The sequence below is a fragment of the Patella vulgata genome, chromosome 8 (genome assembly GCF_932274485.2).
Source record: "Patella vulgata chromosome 8, xgPatVulg1.2, whole genome shotgun sequence".
In the NCBI taxonomy this organism is placed as follows: domain Eukaryota; kingdom Metazoa; phylum Mollusca; class Gastropoda; family Patellidae; genus Patella; species Patella vulgata.
This window is the reverse complement of record NC_065886.2, coordinates 13,189,246-13,207,423: the sequence shown is the minus strand read 5'-3', so window position 1 is coordinate 13,207,423 and position 18,178 is coordinate 13,189,246. Positions and strand designations below refer to the sequence as shown.

General features: G+C 36.7%; 2 protein-coding genes across 3 annotated transcripts; both read left to right on the top strand.

Moving 5' to 3' along the window:
- The first annotated feature begins 42 nt into the window (after positions 1-42).
- Positions 43-5,282, top strand: LOC126830172 (zinc finger protein 320). Of its 2 annotated transcripts, none has more exons than XM_050560479.2 (2): positions 43-115; positions 2,162-5,282. In XM_050560479.2, the coding sequence occupies exon 2, from the start codon at positions 2,207-2,209 to the stop codon at positions 4,712-4,714; it is 2,508 nt and encodes an 835-aa protein (XP_050416436.2). In that variant the 5' UTR covers positions 43-115; positions 2,162-2,206; the 3' UTR covers positions 4,715-5,282. The 2 variants fall into 2 exon arrangements, with proteins under 2 accessions (XP_050416436.2, XP_050416435.2); XM_050560478.2 differs by having other exon boundaries at positions 53-158.
- A 3,837-nt stretch (positions 5,283-9,119) lies between these two features.
- LOC126830169 (zinc finger protein 160) lies at positions 9,120-17,137 on the top strand. Its single transcript, XM_050560470.2, has 2 exons — positions 9,120-9,265; positions 12,523-17,137. The coding sequence occupies exon 2, from the start codon at positions 12,538-12,540 to the stop codon at positions 15,655-15,657; it is 3,120 nt and encodes a 1,039-aa protein (XP_050416427.2). The 5' UTR covers positions 9,120-9,265; positions 12,523-12,537; the 3' UTR covers positions 15,658-17,137.
- Positions 17,138-18,178: the final 1,041 nt, after the last annotated feature.

Genomic DNA, 18,178 nt, shown 5'->3' with positions numbered 1-18,178 from the left:
GCGCATGCGTACATTACTTGAATTTGTATTTACCAAAATTGTTTCGAACACAACAAAACGAGAAGTGCCGATGCGAAACTCTCCTGTTTGAGCGGACGTCAAAGTTTTGGGAAAGGTTGTGCCTGTTATCTTGTTTTCAGTCATATTTTATATTCAAGGTAGATAGAATAAGAAAACTCCATTTGCAGGTGGTGCATTTCATAAGTTGTGGATTGGTAGTTAAAATTGTGTTTTGTTTGTTGTTTTCAAACGGCCATACCAAAGATTTCTTGACCTTAGTCTCGAATAACAAGACCCTCGATATTTCATTGGGGCAAAGTACTGTTTAGTTTCAATGAAATACTGATGGATGGGGTCGGGTAGCTACCACTCACGGATTCATAGCTAAAACGTTGAAATATACTTTTTCCATATTCTTAGTCCCGCCTCCATGACGTAAAGATGTCACGGATTCATAGCTAAAATGTTGAAATATACTTTTTGCATATTCTTAGTCCCGCCTCCATGACATAAAGATGTCAAATTTAAAATTTGCTTCGATTTAAGAGATGATTTGTAATTCAAATTGTAGTTGGATGTGGCAGAAATGTTATAAAGAACAATAAATTGAATAATCAATTGTTGTTTTGAAGAAAAAATTGACAGTTTTCATTATTGAAGCCCAATCTGATTTGCATTGGGGTTTTGTCAGGTAAAACTAGATGATACCATCTCGAAACATGGAGGGTTGAGAGATGAGGTTTCTTAATTAGGTAGTGGCATATATGGCAGGTCCATTAATTTGCGTTTCACAAATACAACATGTAATCTGCAGCGCAGGGGTAATTCTTGACTCAAAAAAATGATGGGTGAAATTGAGTAAAGAGACTATAGGTTGTCCCTACCAGACTCTCCAACCCACAAAATTTGAAATGGGAGCCTACATGTACCAAATCAATAATACGCATGACCTATTATATATACTGTACATTTCCATCCATTCTATTATATTTATATAATATGTATGTGTTTGCCATTTCAACTATGCATATACACCTATTTGCAATAATATTATATATATAAATTATTCAGGGAGAGAGGTTTTACATAGGCTAAGCCTGTTCCCCAATCCCATTAAGACAACCTAAATAAAATATTGTTTATACAAAAAAAAAAGGGTCCATGCATTGTAGAGTAAGCATAGACTGCCCCAAGGTAACCTACCACTACAATTATCATTACATAAATAGGTAAAGAGAATAACCAGAAAATAAGGGCCAATGTCGAACAAAATTTGCGATGATCATAGTCACAGACAAATTATAAATATCTCAATAATTAGCAGCAAGAATTTAGAAATAACTGAAATAGGCATTTTAGAGAAAATGATAGATGTTGGAGTGGAGTAGTGTTTTTTTTTTGCCTGCCTATCAATATGGATAGTGTGGCGGAGGAGCGGGGCTGGTACATGTAACAATTGATTTTAGGGCCTTTTCGAGGTGTTCTGTTACCAGAAAAAAAAGAGTTCTTATAGTGTTGGGTGGCCAAATAGTTAACGTGTTCGTGTGAAATCACAAGGTCTATCAATGAGTGGCGTGGTTTCGATTCCCCACTCTTGGATTTTCTGTGGGTCCTCCGGTCTCCTCCCACTGCTAAAGACCCTTATGCACTAGTGAATGATTGAAATAAAATGGAATCATACATTAGTCCCGAAATGACCTAGTTTGTGTCGAGTGGAGGTTAAACCCCATTTCGCCCCCCCCCCCCCAAAAAAAAAACCAAAACAATTATCTTTGAAATGGTGTGGCTGGATGACCTTGTTCTTTTTTTCTTCTATTAGGGTGTGACGTCCGCTTCTACTAAGGGTAATACATGTATCGCAGACAAGTTTTCTTATTTTTATTATCTTAGGTCACATGCAGAGGTGTTTCCTGTGGGAGTTTAAGAACGCACCCCTATGTCCAAGCCACATACATTGTACGTTCACCCTAGAGATCGAAACCATGACTACAAGCCAAAGGTAACAGGCCACACCTGGACCTTGAAGCAGAAAACTCTAGAATCCCCCCCCCCCCCAGCCCCAACCCTCTAATTTCCCTGTAATGGGATCCGCATTGATAAATGGGAAAACCCCTTTATAACTGAATTGTAGCATTACATATGAAATGTTTCTATTTTTCAGAAGTGGAAAGGACAAGGTTTAGTGTTACAAAAGAAGGAAAGAGAAATGGATGATGAAGAGAGTACACCAACTCTGTACAAATGTCCTCAGTGTGATCTCATGTTTGACTGCCTGTTGGTCCTAGATAACCATTTAAAGTTCCACACAAAAGAAAATCCATACGAATGTGAAGTATGTCATACATCATTTCTGTATCAGACATATTTGGAGGAGCATTTGACTTTGAGCCCCGAGTGTGGAGGAACTTCCCAGGTAACTGAGGTAGAAACTGATGCGCAGAATGGCGATTCAATGGTCAATGTCTCGGAATCCATTAGCTCAGATTCTCAAATCGATCAAAAGTCCACATTAATTAATAGTGAAGCTGACGAATTTTATATGGTGCTGGTTGAAAATAAAAAGATGTTCAGATGTGCTGTTTGCCAAAAAGATTTTAAGAGAAAATCTCACGCCAAGGAACATGCTGGAACAGTACACACCAATGCACGGAAATATCAGTGCCCACACTGTAACATCAATTACAAAAACAAATCCCAGTTAAATGCTCACATCCGATGTAAGCATACAGACAATAGAACTGGAATAAAATGCAAGCTTTCTGACCAAATTATGGATGGTACTCAGAGAGAATGTGACATTTGTGGTGCAGTTATCTCTCGCATAAGTTTCCGACAACATCTACTTCGTCACACGGACAAACGACATGCATGTGACCAATGTGACAAATCTTACGTTTCAAAACATCATTTGATTGTCCATCAAATGGGCCATACTGGAGAGAGACCTTTTCCGTGTACGTTTCCTGGATGTGATAACAGATTACGCACAAAGAATGCTTATAACAGACATATGGCCGTTCATGCGGGTATCAAAAATCATTACTGTAGCTATTGTGGTAAAGGATTTTTCTTGGTCGGGGGCCTGAATCAACATGTTAAGATACACACAAATGATCCAACTCGGAAAAGACCATCACGCTCCAAGTCTGCCCAGAAAAAGTGTAACAAAATGGTTCAGACAAGCAACGAGGAACCACAACAGGAAGAATACAAAACTATCTTGGAGAAAATAATAAAGACAGAAACTGTAGCTGAATATAATAACGTTGATGTTGGTGAACATTCTGCCAATATTTTTCAAATTATTGATGATACATCGTCTAATGTCAAAGGACAAATAAATAATATGTTTAGTACTATTAATCTTTCCATTGTAAAGCTGGAAGTTTCTGATGAATATGAAGATGTTGGTGTTGCACAGGAGAATGTTAATTATATTGCAGCTGCTGAAGAGTCTGCAAATGATGGAAGAATAATTTCTTATGTGGAAAATGTAGATGCTGATGCTGCAGATGTTAAAGCAATCTCTGTTTCTGAAGTTGAAGATTCCAAATGTGATGTTGAAAAAGAAATTTCTGATACTCATGAACCAACATGTACTGCTACTGTTGATGTCATTGAAGGTAAAATAATTTTGGATGGTGACACTGTAAGTGCTGATGCTGGTAATGATGTAGGGACTTCTGTTGATGCTGCATGTATTACTGATCTTGATGAAGCAGATAATATAAAATCCAATGCTGATATTGTAATTGTCTCAGGTGGTAAACAATTTGTGAAGATTCACATGAACAAAACATTATCACAAAAAATTAAACATGTAAATATTGGACTGGCTGATGAGAAAAACCTTCTTGATTCAGCATATAATGAAGTAAAGGAAATACCGGATGCCTTGAAGGATTTTTACATATATGATTGTCGTTACTGTCCAGAAAATTTTAGGTTTTACCACGCTTTAATCAAACATTATACATCTGTCCATCCTACTCTGGACATTCATAAATGCTTTGATTGTGGTCAAGTTTTCGACTGTCAGCGAGTTTTGAAAAAACATTGCAAGGATCACCATGATGGAAATTCTTGTACCCAGTGTAAAGTTTGCAATAAAATGTTCATCCATCCTGGACAATTGACGGAACATGTGGAAAAACATACCTCGGGTAAACTGTTCTCTTGTGAAGTTTGCGATAAACAGTTTAAAAACAACAGTGAGCTAAGCAACCACCTGCTGTCTCATCCAGAAAACAAACCAATCGAATGTAAGGAATGTGGACACCGATTTGTACGTAAACGCGACTTCATTATCCATTATCGGCTCCACACTGGAGTTTCCCCTTTCAAATGTGATAAATGCGACAAGGAATTTAGATCTGAGATATCTTTGAGGTACCATTCACGAGTCCATGCAGCCGTTCGGCCTTTTCCATGTGGAGAGTGTAATAAATCATACACAACTCGATCAAAGTTGATGCGGCATACAAGAAACCATACCGGAAACAAACCATTCAAGTGTTTAGAACCTGGATGTGATAAATCATATGTTGAAGTCCGAGACTATCGGTATCATCAAATGAAACATCGAGGAGAGAAACCTCACAGATGCCCCGTGTGCTCAAAAGCTTTTCTCATGCTTAGTAATATGGAACAGCATCATAAAACCCATTTCAAATTAAATAAACAATCACACTCCAAAAAGATCATTAGCTCATGAAACAATTCATAGTTCACTTAACTAATAGTGTGCGCAAAAGCTTTTCTCATCCTTAGTAATATGGAACAGCATCATAAAACCCATTTCAAATTAAATAAACAATCACACTCCAAAAAGATCATTAGCTCATGAAACAATTCATAGTTCACTTAACTAATAGTGTGCGCAAAAGCTTTTCTCATCCTTAGTAATATGGAACAGCATCATAAAACCCATTTCAAATTAAATAAACAATCACACTCCAAAAAGATCATTAGCTCATGAAACAATTCATAGTTCACTTTAACTAATATTGTTATCTAAATTTTTTTGGAAAATGTTGTTATCTAAATTAAATCTTTACTTTGAAAATTAAAGCTTTACTTTGAAAATTAAATATTTACTTTGAAAATTATATCTTTACTTTGAAAATTATATCTTTACTTTGAAAATTAAATATTTACTGTCTTTGAAAATTAAGTCTTTACTGTCTTTGAAAATTAAGTCTTTACTTTGAAAATTAAATCTTTACTTCTCTTCAAAAAGATTGTTAGCGTTAGCTCATGAAACAATTCACCGTTCACATTAATAAATATTGTTATCTAAATTATTTTGAAAATGTTGTTATCTAAATTAAATTTTTACTTTGAAAATTAAATCTTTACTTTGAAAATTAAATCTTTACTTTGAAAGTTAAATCTTTACTTTGAAAGTTAAATCTTTACTTTGAAAGTTAAATCTTTACTTTGAAAATTAAATCTTTACTTTGAAAATTAAATCTTTACTTCTCTTCAAATTTAATTGTTCTTTAAATGATTTAAAGATCATTTGATAAGAATGGTTTGATTTTACTTCCCCCAAAGGGAGATTTGGTGGCCAAATGGTTTAACGCGTGCATGTTAGATCATAAGGTCTGTCATTGAATCAAGTGGCTTGATCTTACTTCCTCTTCCCCCAGAGGACGGTTTGGGTGGCTAAATGGTTTAACGTGTGCACACTAGATCATAAGGTCTGTCATTGAGTGAAGCAGTTTGATTTTACTTCCTCTTCCCCCAGAGGAGATTTGGGTGGACAAATGGTTTATTAGATCATAAGGTGTATTGTTGAGTCACGTGTCATGGTTTGTATGTGAAAGGAGTAGGGTTTTCTCCATGTCCTCCGGTTTTCTCGCACAGCTAAAGACCCCTTATGCACAAGTGAATTATTGAAATAAAATTGAACAGTGTGTTGGTCCAGAAATGACCTAATTTGTGTTGAGTGGACATTAAAATCCAATTTCTCTCCCTCTCTCTCTTTTATCCCTCAAACTGTATTCAAACAACTGGATGACCTAGACACCTTAGTTACCTATGAGCACTGAGTGGGGGTTGTAATTTTACCTTGGGGTCTGGTCTACATTACCCATTACTTAATTATTTTGCCTTTCCCTTTTGTTAAATATTTGATTGCTTATTTCTTCCTTTATCACGGTAAAGTTGGTCAAATAGGTTGAAACTATCTGTGTGCACATGGTGGCACCAAAAGGGTCTTTCCGCCATACGGTGAAAACCCTGACTATGCCAGTGCCAATAGAAGTACTGTACATGTATTGTACAACGTACGTGCAAAATTCATAATAAATATCATGAATTCCCATGCGTAGTACTCAATTTCACTCATGTTACAAGGGGTTTTTTTGACCATCAGAATTCTGCAAAATCTTCCCCAAAGTTCAAGAAATGGCATTTCAGGGACTATAGATTCAAAAATTTTTCCAGCTAAGCATGCGGCCCCACCCACCCCGCCTAGAACGTTTGCGCCAAAGGTGATCCGCTCGTGGCTGCATCATTCGTATTGGGGGCCTGTGCAGCAGTCGGTCACATATTTGCTAAACACTCCCCCCCCGCCCACCAAAAAAACCTCAACCAAAATAGTTATGCATGCCCCTGTTTATATAACATTTGAGGCCAAATGAAAGATCTCATGCATTAGGCAGATTAATTAGCTCTTACATAATGCATTTTTAAAGATCTTGTGTAGGGTAGTTTCCCCTGTAGATAGTCTAGTTATAGAAATTCGCTCTCTCCCTTTCATTTTTGCATGGAAGTTTATGTTAACTTTTTGGGCGGGATCAAGTCAAGGGAGTGTTCGATTTTACATTTTATGTATGGTTTTGGTGAATATTCATGATTTTGAGGAAGGACCAGGAAGTAAACAAACATGAATTGGGTAATACATATGCCTTCTTTTAACTACTTACACCTCAAGTAGGCTACTATTTTATGTACCCATTTACACTAAATAGGAAATATTTGTTTTATCCAGATATAGCCTACTCCCAAATATTCACTTGCTGATCAGATTGGGAAAGCCAAATATAAACCGGGGCATGCAAAAAAAAATCGAAATGGTAAACACCCTTCATTACTTGCAAAAGAAGATTGTGTTGCGTCATCCTTGTCAGTGATTGTAGCGGCCAAGCGAAGAATGAATATTCACTACTGAACATTGTGGGGAAAACACGTGCGAAAATGACGCCAAATATATATACTGATGTACAAAAAAAGTATACACACTAAAAGTATGACTAAGTTTTGTTTAGATTAAAAACATTTGATAAAGCATTACTGAGTTTGTCTCTTGCGTCCAAACTCAACATTTCTAAGCAAAATCAAAATGTGAAACAAATTGACATTCTACCCAAATACCGTATACCATGGAAAAACGACTTTGGTTGATGCAGCACAAAATGCACAGTGTGTACTTTCTTTTGGACATTAGTATAGATTGCTATAACCGGGGCATGGAAAACAATCAACACGGTAAACACCCAGGGGCGGATTGGGGCCGCTCTCGTGTCTGAGCGGCCCCTTTTACTGACCGCGGAGCCCGGAAGGGGGCTGTGGAGGCTCTCCCCCTGGAAAATTTTGAAAAATGAACCCCAAATATGCGATTTGGTGGCATATCTGATTATAATCTCTGTCAAATAATATATCTCATAAATCGATTAATTTAGGCCAAAAACCCCGACCTGCAAGTAATTTACAACCATCAACCTGTGAAATTATCATATCGTCATATTATTAATTAACGTACGATTATCATTGTATCGTCAAGAGTCAAGAGAATTTAACTGGTTAAAAAATGGGACTAGTTAAGAAAATTTTGACCATTTGATTAACCAGTTAGGAATATTGAATAACAGGTTGCCTTCACGGAGTGGGAGTGGACATACATAGGCGTACGGGACAAAATTCATTTTTGAATTTTTGGAAATGGGAGGCCATTTCCCGCAATTTGAGACCATTCCCGACATCCCAATTCTGTAATTTCATCTCTGAAAATAATAAAAATGTCAAGGAATGTTTTTTTAAACACCATCCTCCGGAAATCGTCACGCACTCATATTCAGCCAGCAGACCAGCTATCATCAAATTTTGCTGAGGCCTTAAAATTGATTTTTTTTTTTTTTTTTTTTTTTTTTTTTGGTTACGAACCATCGGCAGACGTTTCTGGTGTATCCCCACAACTTAATAATTAGTAAATTTGCGGGCGACAGTGTCGGGTGAATCCGATGAAATTTTCGGATGAAATTCGGAATCCCCATTGCAGGATTCCGAATTTCGGCCCACACCCAGCACACCCGACCCAGAAAGTCTATTATACCAGCCCATTCAAGACTCTATGATGGCGTGGCGGCCCCACATACAACATGATCATCATCGCATCGCTCCATGGCCGGTCCAATACCTCCCCCCCTCCCCCATATAATGTTCAGCAGAAAAGTTTTTTTTTAGACGAATTGGACAACAACAAAAAATTTTTTTTCATTTTTTGTCCGATCGCCCGATGGCCCAATCGCTCCATGGCCGGTCCAATACCCCCCCCCCCCCCTATATATAATGTTCAGCAGAAAAGGTTTTTTTTAGACGAATTGGACAAAAAATTTTTTTTTTTTTTCATTTTTTGTCCGATCGCTCGATGGCCCAATCCGCCCCTGTAAACACCCTTCAATATTTGTAAAAGATGAATATGAAGTGTTCGGCTCGTTGAGGTCAGAAAGACTAGGATTACCGGAATGTTCAACAAAGTGTTATTACTTTTAGACTAAGGGCATGGAAAGGCATGGATTTACTTTTTTGCCAATGTAGAGAGAATTGTTAGTCTGAATCCGTCCAGATGGATTAGCAGAGTTACCGCCCTTATGCAGAGGTTGAGTTCGATTCATCGTCTTTGTGTAGTTTTAACTAATGTTTTAAAAAAGAAAATATATTCAGTTTGCAGTAGTCCAATGTAGATTCGCAATAACAGAATGACAGAGTTAACAAAAAAACACGGATACCTTTACTTAACAGAATGCGAGATGTGTGTTATTTTAAACATGAAACTGACATCAATAACCACGGGTTGAACCGGATTGGAAAAAAAAACCGGAAATATAATCGAACACACCTTCTCGCCATAACGCCAAAAGCAAAGCTGTTCCGAATGCACAAATTTTAGTTTCAATTTCTTTCAATTGATACTTTTCTGATTGCTATAAAAGTTTTTATTGGAATGAAATACGTGTCACCCTATTAGTAACGATTAAAGGTTTGTATAGATATGATTTTATATGTAGAAAAATCATATTGTTCAGATTTAAACTTGTTGGGCAGTTAAAATGTTCTCGGGGTGCTTTCATTAGGCGCGATTAACTAGGCACACAGTTTTACTTTTAGGTTTAGTCACAAATGCTGAGAAAAAGAACAAACAGTCTTTACATAATAATTGACCAATGCAAAGGTACACATATACTCATGTAAAATCAGTGCACATTCATCCGATTATAACTGAAAGATATTCATGACTAAATTTGACTTAAAAATAGGCCTACAGTAAAAGGGCATATCTGGTTTGGCAGCGTAGGCCTATTTGTTTCGCTGGAGATAGGCCTAGCGCTTAAAAGCAATATAAATATATTACCATGATCACTTAGAACTGTCATTAAATGGGATGTTGGATGGCCGAATGGTTAGCGTGTACGTGTTGTAAGGTCTGTCATTGAGTCAAGCGTGTTTTCGATTCCCTGATTCAGTGGTTATACGTGACAAGGAGAAGGGTCGTCTGTCATGGGTTTTTCTCCATGACTTCTGGTTTCCTCCCACTGCTAAAGCCTAAAGACCCCTATGCACAAGTAAATTATTGAAATAAAATTGAACCATATGTATGTCCCCGAAATGACCTAGTTTGCGTCGAGTAAAATGTTATATAAAATATTAATTAGACATTTATTGACATAATGTTATTAAGTGAACTAATTTGACTGAAATTTTTAGCATATTCCTGTTACATGCTCTATTTTTTTGATTGTCAGCTCTTTATCTAATCTTCCGTAATGCCACTTTAATAAAGATGCATTATGCAAGAGCTAAATCTGTCTAATGCAGGTCTTTCTTTGGGCTTTTAATGTTATATATATAAATTATTACACTTAATTAAACATTTATTTACTTGCCAAGACCATAATCAACTCTCTATGGCATCGGGTGCTTTTGATTTTCAATGGATTTAAACACGATCAATGGTTAATGACTTAATTAAAAAATGGATAATCAAGACTTTGTTTACTACATGTATCAAAACAACGATAGCAATGACAATCGAGACTCTGCTATTCTCCAAACAGCCCTTTTAAGTAAAGAGGCGAGAACTGCCAGCTCTATCTGAATCTTACATAATGCATCTTTAATCCACGCTAATACTCTGATTGCTTATTTAATTGAGAAATCAAAATCAAAATACCAATGGTTTGTATTCAATCGGATGATGTACAATGTACATGTAATACAAGCCTACAAATAAATTACATAAAAGTCCCATCTGAAAGACTAAATGCTTTTTCCCTCTGGAGGTCCTGCACCACTTACAAGAGAAATTCAAGCTGGAACTTTCTCGCCCAATACTGGGTTGAAATAAGGCACCTCCTGGTTAGTATGCCAGCACCATAGTCATTGAGCCACTCTGTGAGGTGAACATGAAATATAGGCTACATGTATATGTACCTACATACATGCAGTCATTGTTTTTTAAGGCGAGTGATCGCTCTCGAGCACCTGCTCTTGACCTGAATGTTGACTGAGGGGAGTTTTTTTCCCCTTCCCTTAAAACTTAAAATCACTCTCCTTTACATAGTCATTTGGGGTTTATTATCATTTATGAAACCAGGAATGACCCCATTACATGCAGTTATTAATCTTAGAACCATTTCCCATGCGCATAACTAATCACTCTACTAAACATCAGAACACTCTACTTGATTTCTATTTCCTCATCAAAACTGGGAGAGTTTTTTGATGGGAGCGATTTTTTCATTTTGTTGATTGAGGGGAGCTTTTTTTGGCTCTCCTCTGAAATACAAACAGCAACGACTGTACATGTATATAACATCTTGAATGAAAATAACTAAATATAAAACTTCTTGAATGAAAATAACTAAATATAAAACATCTTGAATGAAAATAACTAAATATAAAACTTCTTGAATGTAAATAACTAAATATACAACATCTTGAATGAAAATAACTATATATAAAACATCTTGAATGTAAATAACTAAATATATATATAAAACATCTTGAATGAAAATGGAATGGGGTTTAAACTTTGAACCTTTTCAGTGGTGCAGGACGGATGATCTGACATGGACAGCGGTCTAATCGTTTGGATGGAACAAAAAAAGAGGTCCGGTGTACACATTGGCGTGCATGTGAAAGATCCCCTGGCAGTTCGAATTAGATTTAAAGAGGCCGTAGCACTGGCAAAATTTCCCTCTTGGCACACTGTATGGCGTATGCCTGTCTTAATCAGCCAAGACAGAGTAGAACAGTTGGACGTTAAACCCCATTTCATTTCATTTAAACTTTGAATTCTCGTCAACACTACTGTTGGTAATTTTAAGATTAACATATATATGGTCCGTCTTAATTATCCCAGTCGGTACAGAAAAGTAGGACATTGACCTTAAATCTCCATTTGTTTTTATTGTCATTTTCATATGGAGGGGAGTTACGGTGGCTAAGTGAGTAAGACGCTGACTCGTTAGCCTCTGGAGGTCACAGGTTCGATCCCGATGTTAGCTGAGAAAGTTCATCGTTATTTTCCAGGGTGATTTCCCCTTGTCAGTGGTGCGGGGGGGGGGGGGGGGGTGTACACATTGGTGTGCACGTAAAAGATCCCTTGGCAGTTGGAATTCAAGTAGGCCGTAAAGCCGCTATCTTGGCAAAAAATTTCCCTCGTAGCACACTGTATGGCGTATGCCTGTCTTCATTAGCCCAGTCAGAGCAGGTCAGAGCAAAACAGTAGGACTTTAAAACCCCATTTCATTTCATTTATGTGGTTATATGTGTCCGTCTGGTCTTCTTCGAATTCCAACTCGGGTGAGCCTCAGTATTTTGTTAATAAAGTCCACAGTCGAATACAACTGATGATTTACAGTATTATCAAACCTAACGGCAAATAAATATTTGTGTCCCCAAGAAAGAAGAAAACTGAAGATGTCTTGCAAACCCCAGTCCTATTCACACATTGTTTTGGGGGCTCTTTAGTCTTGAATTTACATTGTTTTTGATGAATTGATAAGTTTGTGTGCTAGAAACATAAGGATACCTTGGCAGCACCATTTACAGTCTATAAAACACAAATTTATAAGGATTTCAAAACATTTCACACACCCAGTCCCAGTCTATCCCTGACCCAAGTAATAGTCAGTAAGATGTCTTGAATATAGATAAAGCACCTGCTTGTATTCACCCTGTAAAAAATTGGCTGATGTTGTTTTTCCATTTATTTTTTTAAAATTTTCTTTCCAGGATTGAGGGGAAAAAATGGCATCACCTGAGCAAGACGAATCAGAAACAATAGATGATGAAGCAACAGAGTTTCAGTGTCCCCAATGTGATGTAAAATTTGACTGTTTACTTGCTTTAGACAATCATTTGAAATTCCACACCAGGGAAAATCTGTATGAATGTACAAAGTGTCATAAATCCTTCTATTATAAAAAAGAGCTGAAGAAACATCAGTCGGGCCTCAAAAGCTGCAAAACCTACACTGTGCGGAAATCTGAGAGAATATCAAAAGAAAAGAATCTAGAGGATGATCAAGCTGAAAATTCATCTGATAAAGATTACCCTTGTGAGGAATGTGATAAGCGATTTGCAAACCCTTACTGCTTGGTACGCCATGTCAAGCGTGTACATACCGGAGAAAGATCTTTTTCCTGTTTAGAATGTGGAAAAAGTTTTGTTGATAAGGGGGATTTAACCAAGCACATGAAAAATCACAAAGGAGAAACTGATCTTGAATGTCATATTTGTCAAAAAGTCTGTATTTCTAAAGACCATCTTGTAGAACACATGTTCAAACACAATGGTAAAAATCGGTACCAGTGTTCTGTTTGTCAAAAAATTTGCAAGTGTAAAAGTCATTTAGATGAACATTTTAGAACTCATAGTCGTGAAAGACCTTATAAATGTCCTCACTGTGATGTAAGGTATGGGTACAAGTCCCAACTTAGAGATCATATTTTGGCAAAACATTCTGATGATGGACCCATCATCAAATGTAAGAATTCAGATAACACGATGCTTCCATCTCAAACAGAATGTGACATTTGTGGTGCGGTTCTATCTCGACAATCTTTAAGGCATCACCGCCTACTTCACAAGGAGAAGCATCATAAATGTGACCAATGCGAGAAGGCCTTCATCTCTAAGTACCGGTTAATGGTTCATCAAAGGGGTCATACAGGTGAAAGACCTTTTATGTGCACAATTCCTGGATGTGGGAAAGGAATGACAACGCGAGATGGTTTGCAAAGGCATCTAATTCTGCATGAAGGACAGAAGAAACATCAGTGTCCGCAATGTGGTCGACGGTTCTTCTACATCAGTAACCTCAATCAGCACCTGAAAACCCATAGCGAGTTGGACACAAAGCGGCATGCATGTTCGAATTGTAATAGAACCTTTGCAAGAAGATCTATGCTGAGAAAACATAATGAGAAACCATGTCATAGATTTATTTCACTTGTTTCCGATAAAACAAACTCTAACACTAGTGGAGAAAGAAAAAATAACTTGTACTACTTCCAGAAGGATGGAAATCAAGTACCAGTACAGGTTCTTGAGAACAGGGTTGTAAATGCCACTTGTCCTAAAGAGAAAGTTGATAATAATCTTGAACATCCTTTGCATGTATCCTCTGAAGATTCCCACTACATTATCATTAATCACCCTAATGGTAAACAACAGATAATTAACCCTGATTCCATACTGGACAGTCAATCAAACAATTTTGTAGTGACTGAATCAGTGATGGAACAGCCGGATTCTAAGTCTGTTATAACAGTTGATTCTACAGGTACCACATGGAACTCTTCTGAACGATTTTTGGAAGTTCCTGAAACTTACAACCATTTTGAAGAGGTAACAGAAGAAGAGAAGTATGCTTCACAGAATAATATGAAAAAGGGATATTCACTTCTAGGTCAGGCCCTTAATAGCACAGAGCTTGCCCCGGGACAAGATTGGCAGATAGCAAGTAAAGAGCCGGTCCAAATACAAATGGAGGTTCAATCAAATGACCAGACTGCAGACACCCAGTGGCAAGTACCCAGCAAAGCAAATGTTGAAGTACAGACTGAAAACAATTGGGAAAATGTAAATATACCACTACATGTGTTGTCTGCAGCCGGTAATTGGCAAACACAAAACATTGACCCATGGAACCAAAATGATAACCAAGGCCTTGTACAAGCAGCTTCAACCACTTATATCCACCAAGAAGAGAACACGGCAATGGAAGTCCAGAGTTCTCAACAAATTGTTTTCAGTGAAGATGATTTTTCAAATCTAATGACACTTGCAGGAGTTTCCAGTGATTCTGAAGCTCACCTGAGTCAAGTTGATGATGTTGTAATTGTCACATTTGGTCAGGAATCAGTTAAGATCCACACCAACAAAGTCCTATCGGAACAAACAAAAGAAGAAAAAGAAGCATTAATAAGTGTTTCAGGTGAGTCTGCAACTCTTGACAACAAAGTAGATGTTGCAACAAACATTGTACCCAAGGCAGAGGAATTGCCCCAAGAAGCAATTGAAGAAATACAGGTTGATGAAGCTACATGTAGTCCAGATGCAGAGGATTCAAAGGAGGATTCAGAGTATCCAGTTGTAATGTTTGAGTGTCTCCACTGTCCAGATGCTTTCAAATATCATTATGCAATAGAGGATCATTGTGCATTTGTTCATCCAGGAAAAGAAGTCTATAAGTGTTATGATTGTGATGAAACATTTAATACGAACAGAAATTTGATCAAGCATGGTCTAACACACGCCGGTAATTCATGTAACCAGTGTAAAATCTGTAACAAGATGTTTACACATCCGACCAAGCTTTCAAATCACATGAGTCATCACACTGGGGTAAAACCCAAGCGATTTAAGTGCGCACACTGTGATCGTAGGTTCCTCGATAGCACCCATCTTCGCGATCACGCCATGATACATTCTGGAGATAAACCTTTCTCATGTGATGAATGTGGAAGCAAATTTGTAAGGAAACGTGATTTAGATATCCATGTTCGTATTCATACGGGTGAGCTTCCCTTTAAATGTCTAAAATGCAACAAATCGTTCAGGGCTGAGGGATATCTTAGGAATCATCTTCTGGTACATGCAGAACAAAAACCTTTCCAATGTATGGAATGTGAAAGAGGTTACACTTCGCGTTCTAAATTGACAATGCACATGATGAACCACACTGGTAACAAACCCTACAAATGTGATGTGCCAGGCTGTGGAAAATCTTATAGTGACAAAAGGGACTATAAACATCATCAGATGAGACATACTGGCGAAAAACCCCACATATGCTCTGTGTGTTCAAAAGGATTTGTTATGCGTAGCAACTTGTATCAACACCAAAAGACACACTTGAAATAAATTTTAAGAAGTTCTTATATTTTGTTAAAAAGCAAAACTGCTTGAATTTGTTCCTAAATCAACTTTGTTAATTTACATTAATTAATTTCTGACTGAACATTTGGTTTTCTCCTCGTTAGTTACTGCTGTTCAAAGCTGCTCAATCTGATTAAAATACAGATCTATATTTCGTTTCGTTTTTTTATACTTTCGATGGCTTACACTACATGTACATGAAGATCTGACATGTTGTAGCGAGACATGTAGGTCGCGTCAGAGGTCATACGAGCGCTTTTTTTACCCTATGACATCAGATATTTGATTAACCAATCGGCATTGATGTTTCTAATGGATTACCCACAGTTCCGTGCAAAACACGCCTAATGCTTGCCGTAACAGACCGTTTCATTGGCTAATACATGTACCTAACAACATCCAGAACACGTCAATGATAATGTATCTTTAAACAAGGTAAAATATTAACAAATTGATTATTTAACATTTAATATTTAATTAAGAAAACAAAACCATAAATGAACCGTGGATAATCTCCCGGGCTTGGATTCCTTTTGATTAAAAAGAGGCTATTTAATATGAGTACCCAATACTCATAGATGGCATTGGCAGATGCAGAATGTTGGGAAATTTTCCATTCATCATATTTTTGTAAATACTGAATGGCATTGAACCATGGTAATATTGTAGTTTGTAAGGAATTGAAAATCTTTCAAATGATGATTGACTGCTTTAAGTTTAAGGTCTTGGTTTGTTGTATTTTGATATTGTTATTGATAACTGAGTAAGAGAAGAAAAGTCGTTATTACCAAAGAATATTATAAATTAAATATCAACTTATTTAAATTGGTCTCGGCCACATGGATTATGTTTGTATTAGAAATATTACTTCCTATTCATTATACTAAAATTTCATAACCATGACAAAGTAACCCCTTACAAATTGGCATCCACAAACAAAGTCGACCTTCTAATGAATGGCGTCTACAAACAAACTCGCCCCTTATAAATAAATTGGCTTTGAAAGTAGTTGGAAATGGAATACATATATTTTAAATTGGTCAGGTACATGTATGTAGTTTTAGTTACAACAGATTGTTAACTACAGGTAGCCTGGTTATTTAGATTTATCCCCCTTGACTAACTTGACACTCAGGAGGTTAGTGCTAAATGAGAAGGCCAGCTCAATTTTTAGACATAGGTCACGAAATGTAAACAGGGCTAACGCTAACCCCAACCCTTTGAAAGTACTTGGGAAGTGAATAGCCCGTAGATATATTTGATGGCTATATTTAACACATCAGAATTTATTTTCATTTCCAAAATAAACTACGTCATGAGGCGTAACTTTACACTAATAGTCTCACGATCTGTATGGAATTGATTTCAATGTCATGTTTCGTTGCTTAGCACTGAATGAATTGAGTTTGATTGTAAGCACGTGTATTTATTTGTTATGAATAATTAAATAGTTGAATTTACTGAACTTTAAATAATTGTTTTTATTATATATACGCCATCATTTTAGAGTCGTCACCCCTGCCCTCCCACAAATTGTATCATTGGCTGCTGATTCCATTTGTAAACACATACAGAGATGAATCCTGATCCTCTAAAATCACTCAAAATATACATCAAATCGATGTTTTATAACTATTGGAAAATGGTAAACAGTTTTAATGAAATCTGTAACGCAATATCTAGATTAGATTTGACATTGTGGAAGATATCTCCTTACAGTCCCTCCTTTATTGACTTTGTAATCCACTTGGGCCCTATTCATGACAACTTAACTGAAATATTTTATGAATACTGACGGTTCATTGGCCAATGAAAAGGTTGCATTTTTTAAAAAAATTTGTTAATATTTTCGTAAATAGCACCCCAGTTTTCGACACTGTTAAGATTGACAATGTACTTTCGGGGTTATTGCATTTAGTCATTGTTATAGAAATCTGATTAAAACACAGATCCTATTTCGTTTCGCTTTTTATAGTTCAAAATTTCGCTTTATTTGTCTTTACTACACTAGGAGCTGGAAGAGTTGTTATATAACCCACGTTCTGGTTGGTGTGAGGGATTAGCCAAAGAAGTGACCTGTTCCAATATTTAAGACCCAATGAACATTTTAAAATCAGTAGCTCCTACACGAGTCGTATACTATGTGGTTTCGGGTGCCATTTGTGATCAACAAAGAAAAAATATTACATTAATATTCACTTTTAGACTCATTTAAGATTCCGAATAATCGAGCCATATGTGCCTTTTAATCATGTAATACGTATACGTATACTATCCTTTCTTTTCACTTGAAACTTCTAAAGAAAGGCGACATATCTCTATCAGGATCGATTTCAGAAGATCAGTGTCAATATATCTGTTGACATGTTATTTTCAATGCATTTGTATGAGAGAGAGAGAGAAATGGGGTTTAAAGTCCACTCGACACAAACAAGGTCATTTTTGGACTAACATATGGTTTAATTTTATTTCAATAATTCGCTTGCGCGTAGTCGTCTTTAGCAGT

Bases quoted from the DNA above. Each gene is read 5' to 3' on its own strand.
- LOC126830172 (XM_050560479.2), top strand. From the start codon at position 2,207: ATGGATGATGAAGAGAGTACACCAACTCTGTACAAATGTCCTCAGTGT.
- LOC126830169 (XM_050560470.2), top strand. From the start codon at position 12,538: ATGGCATCACCTGAGCAAGACGAATCAGAAACAATAGATGATGAAGCA.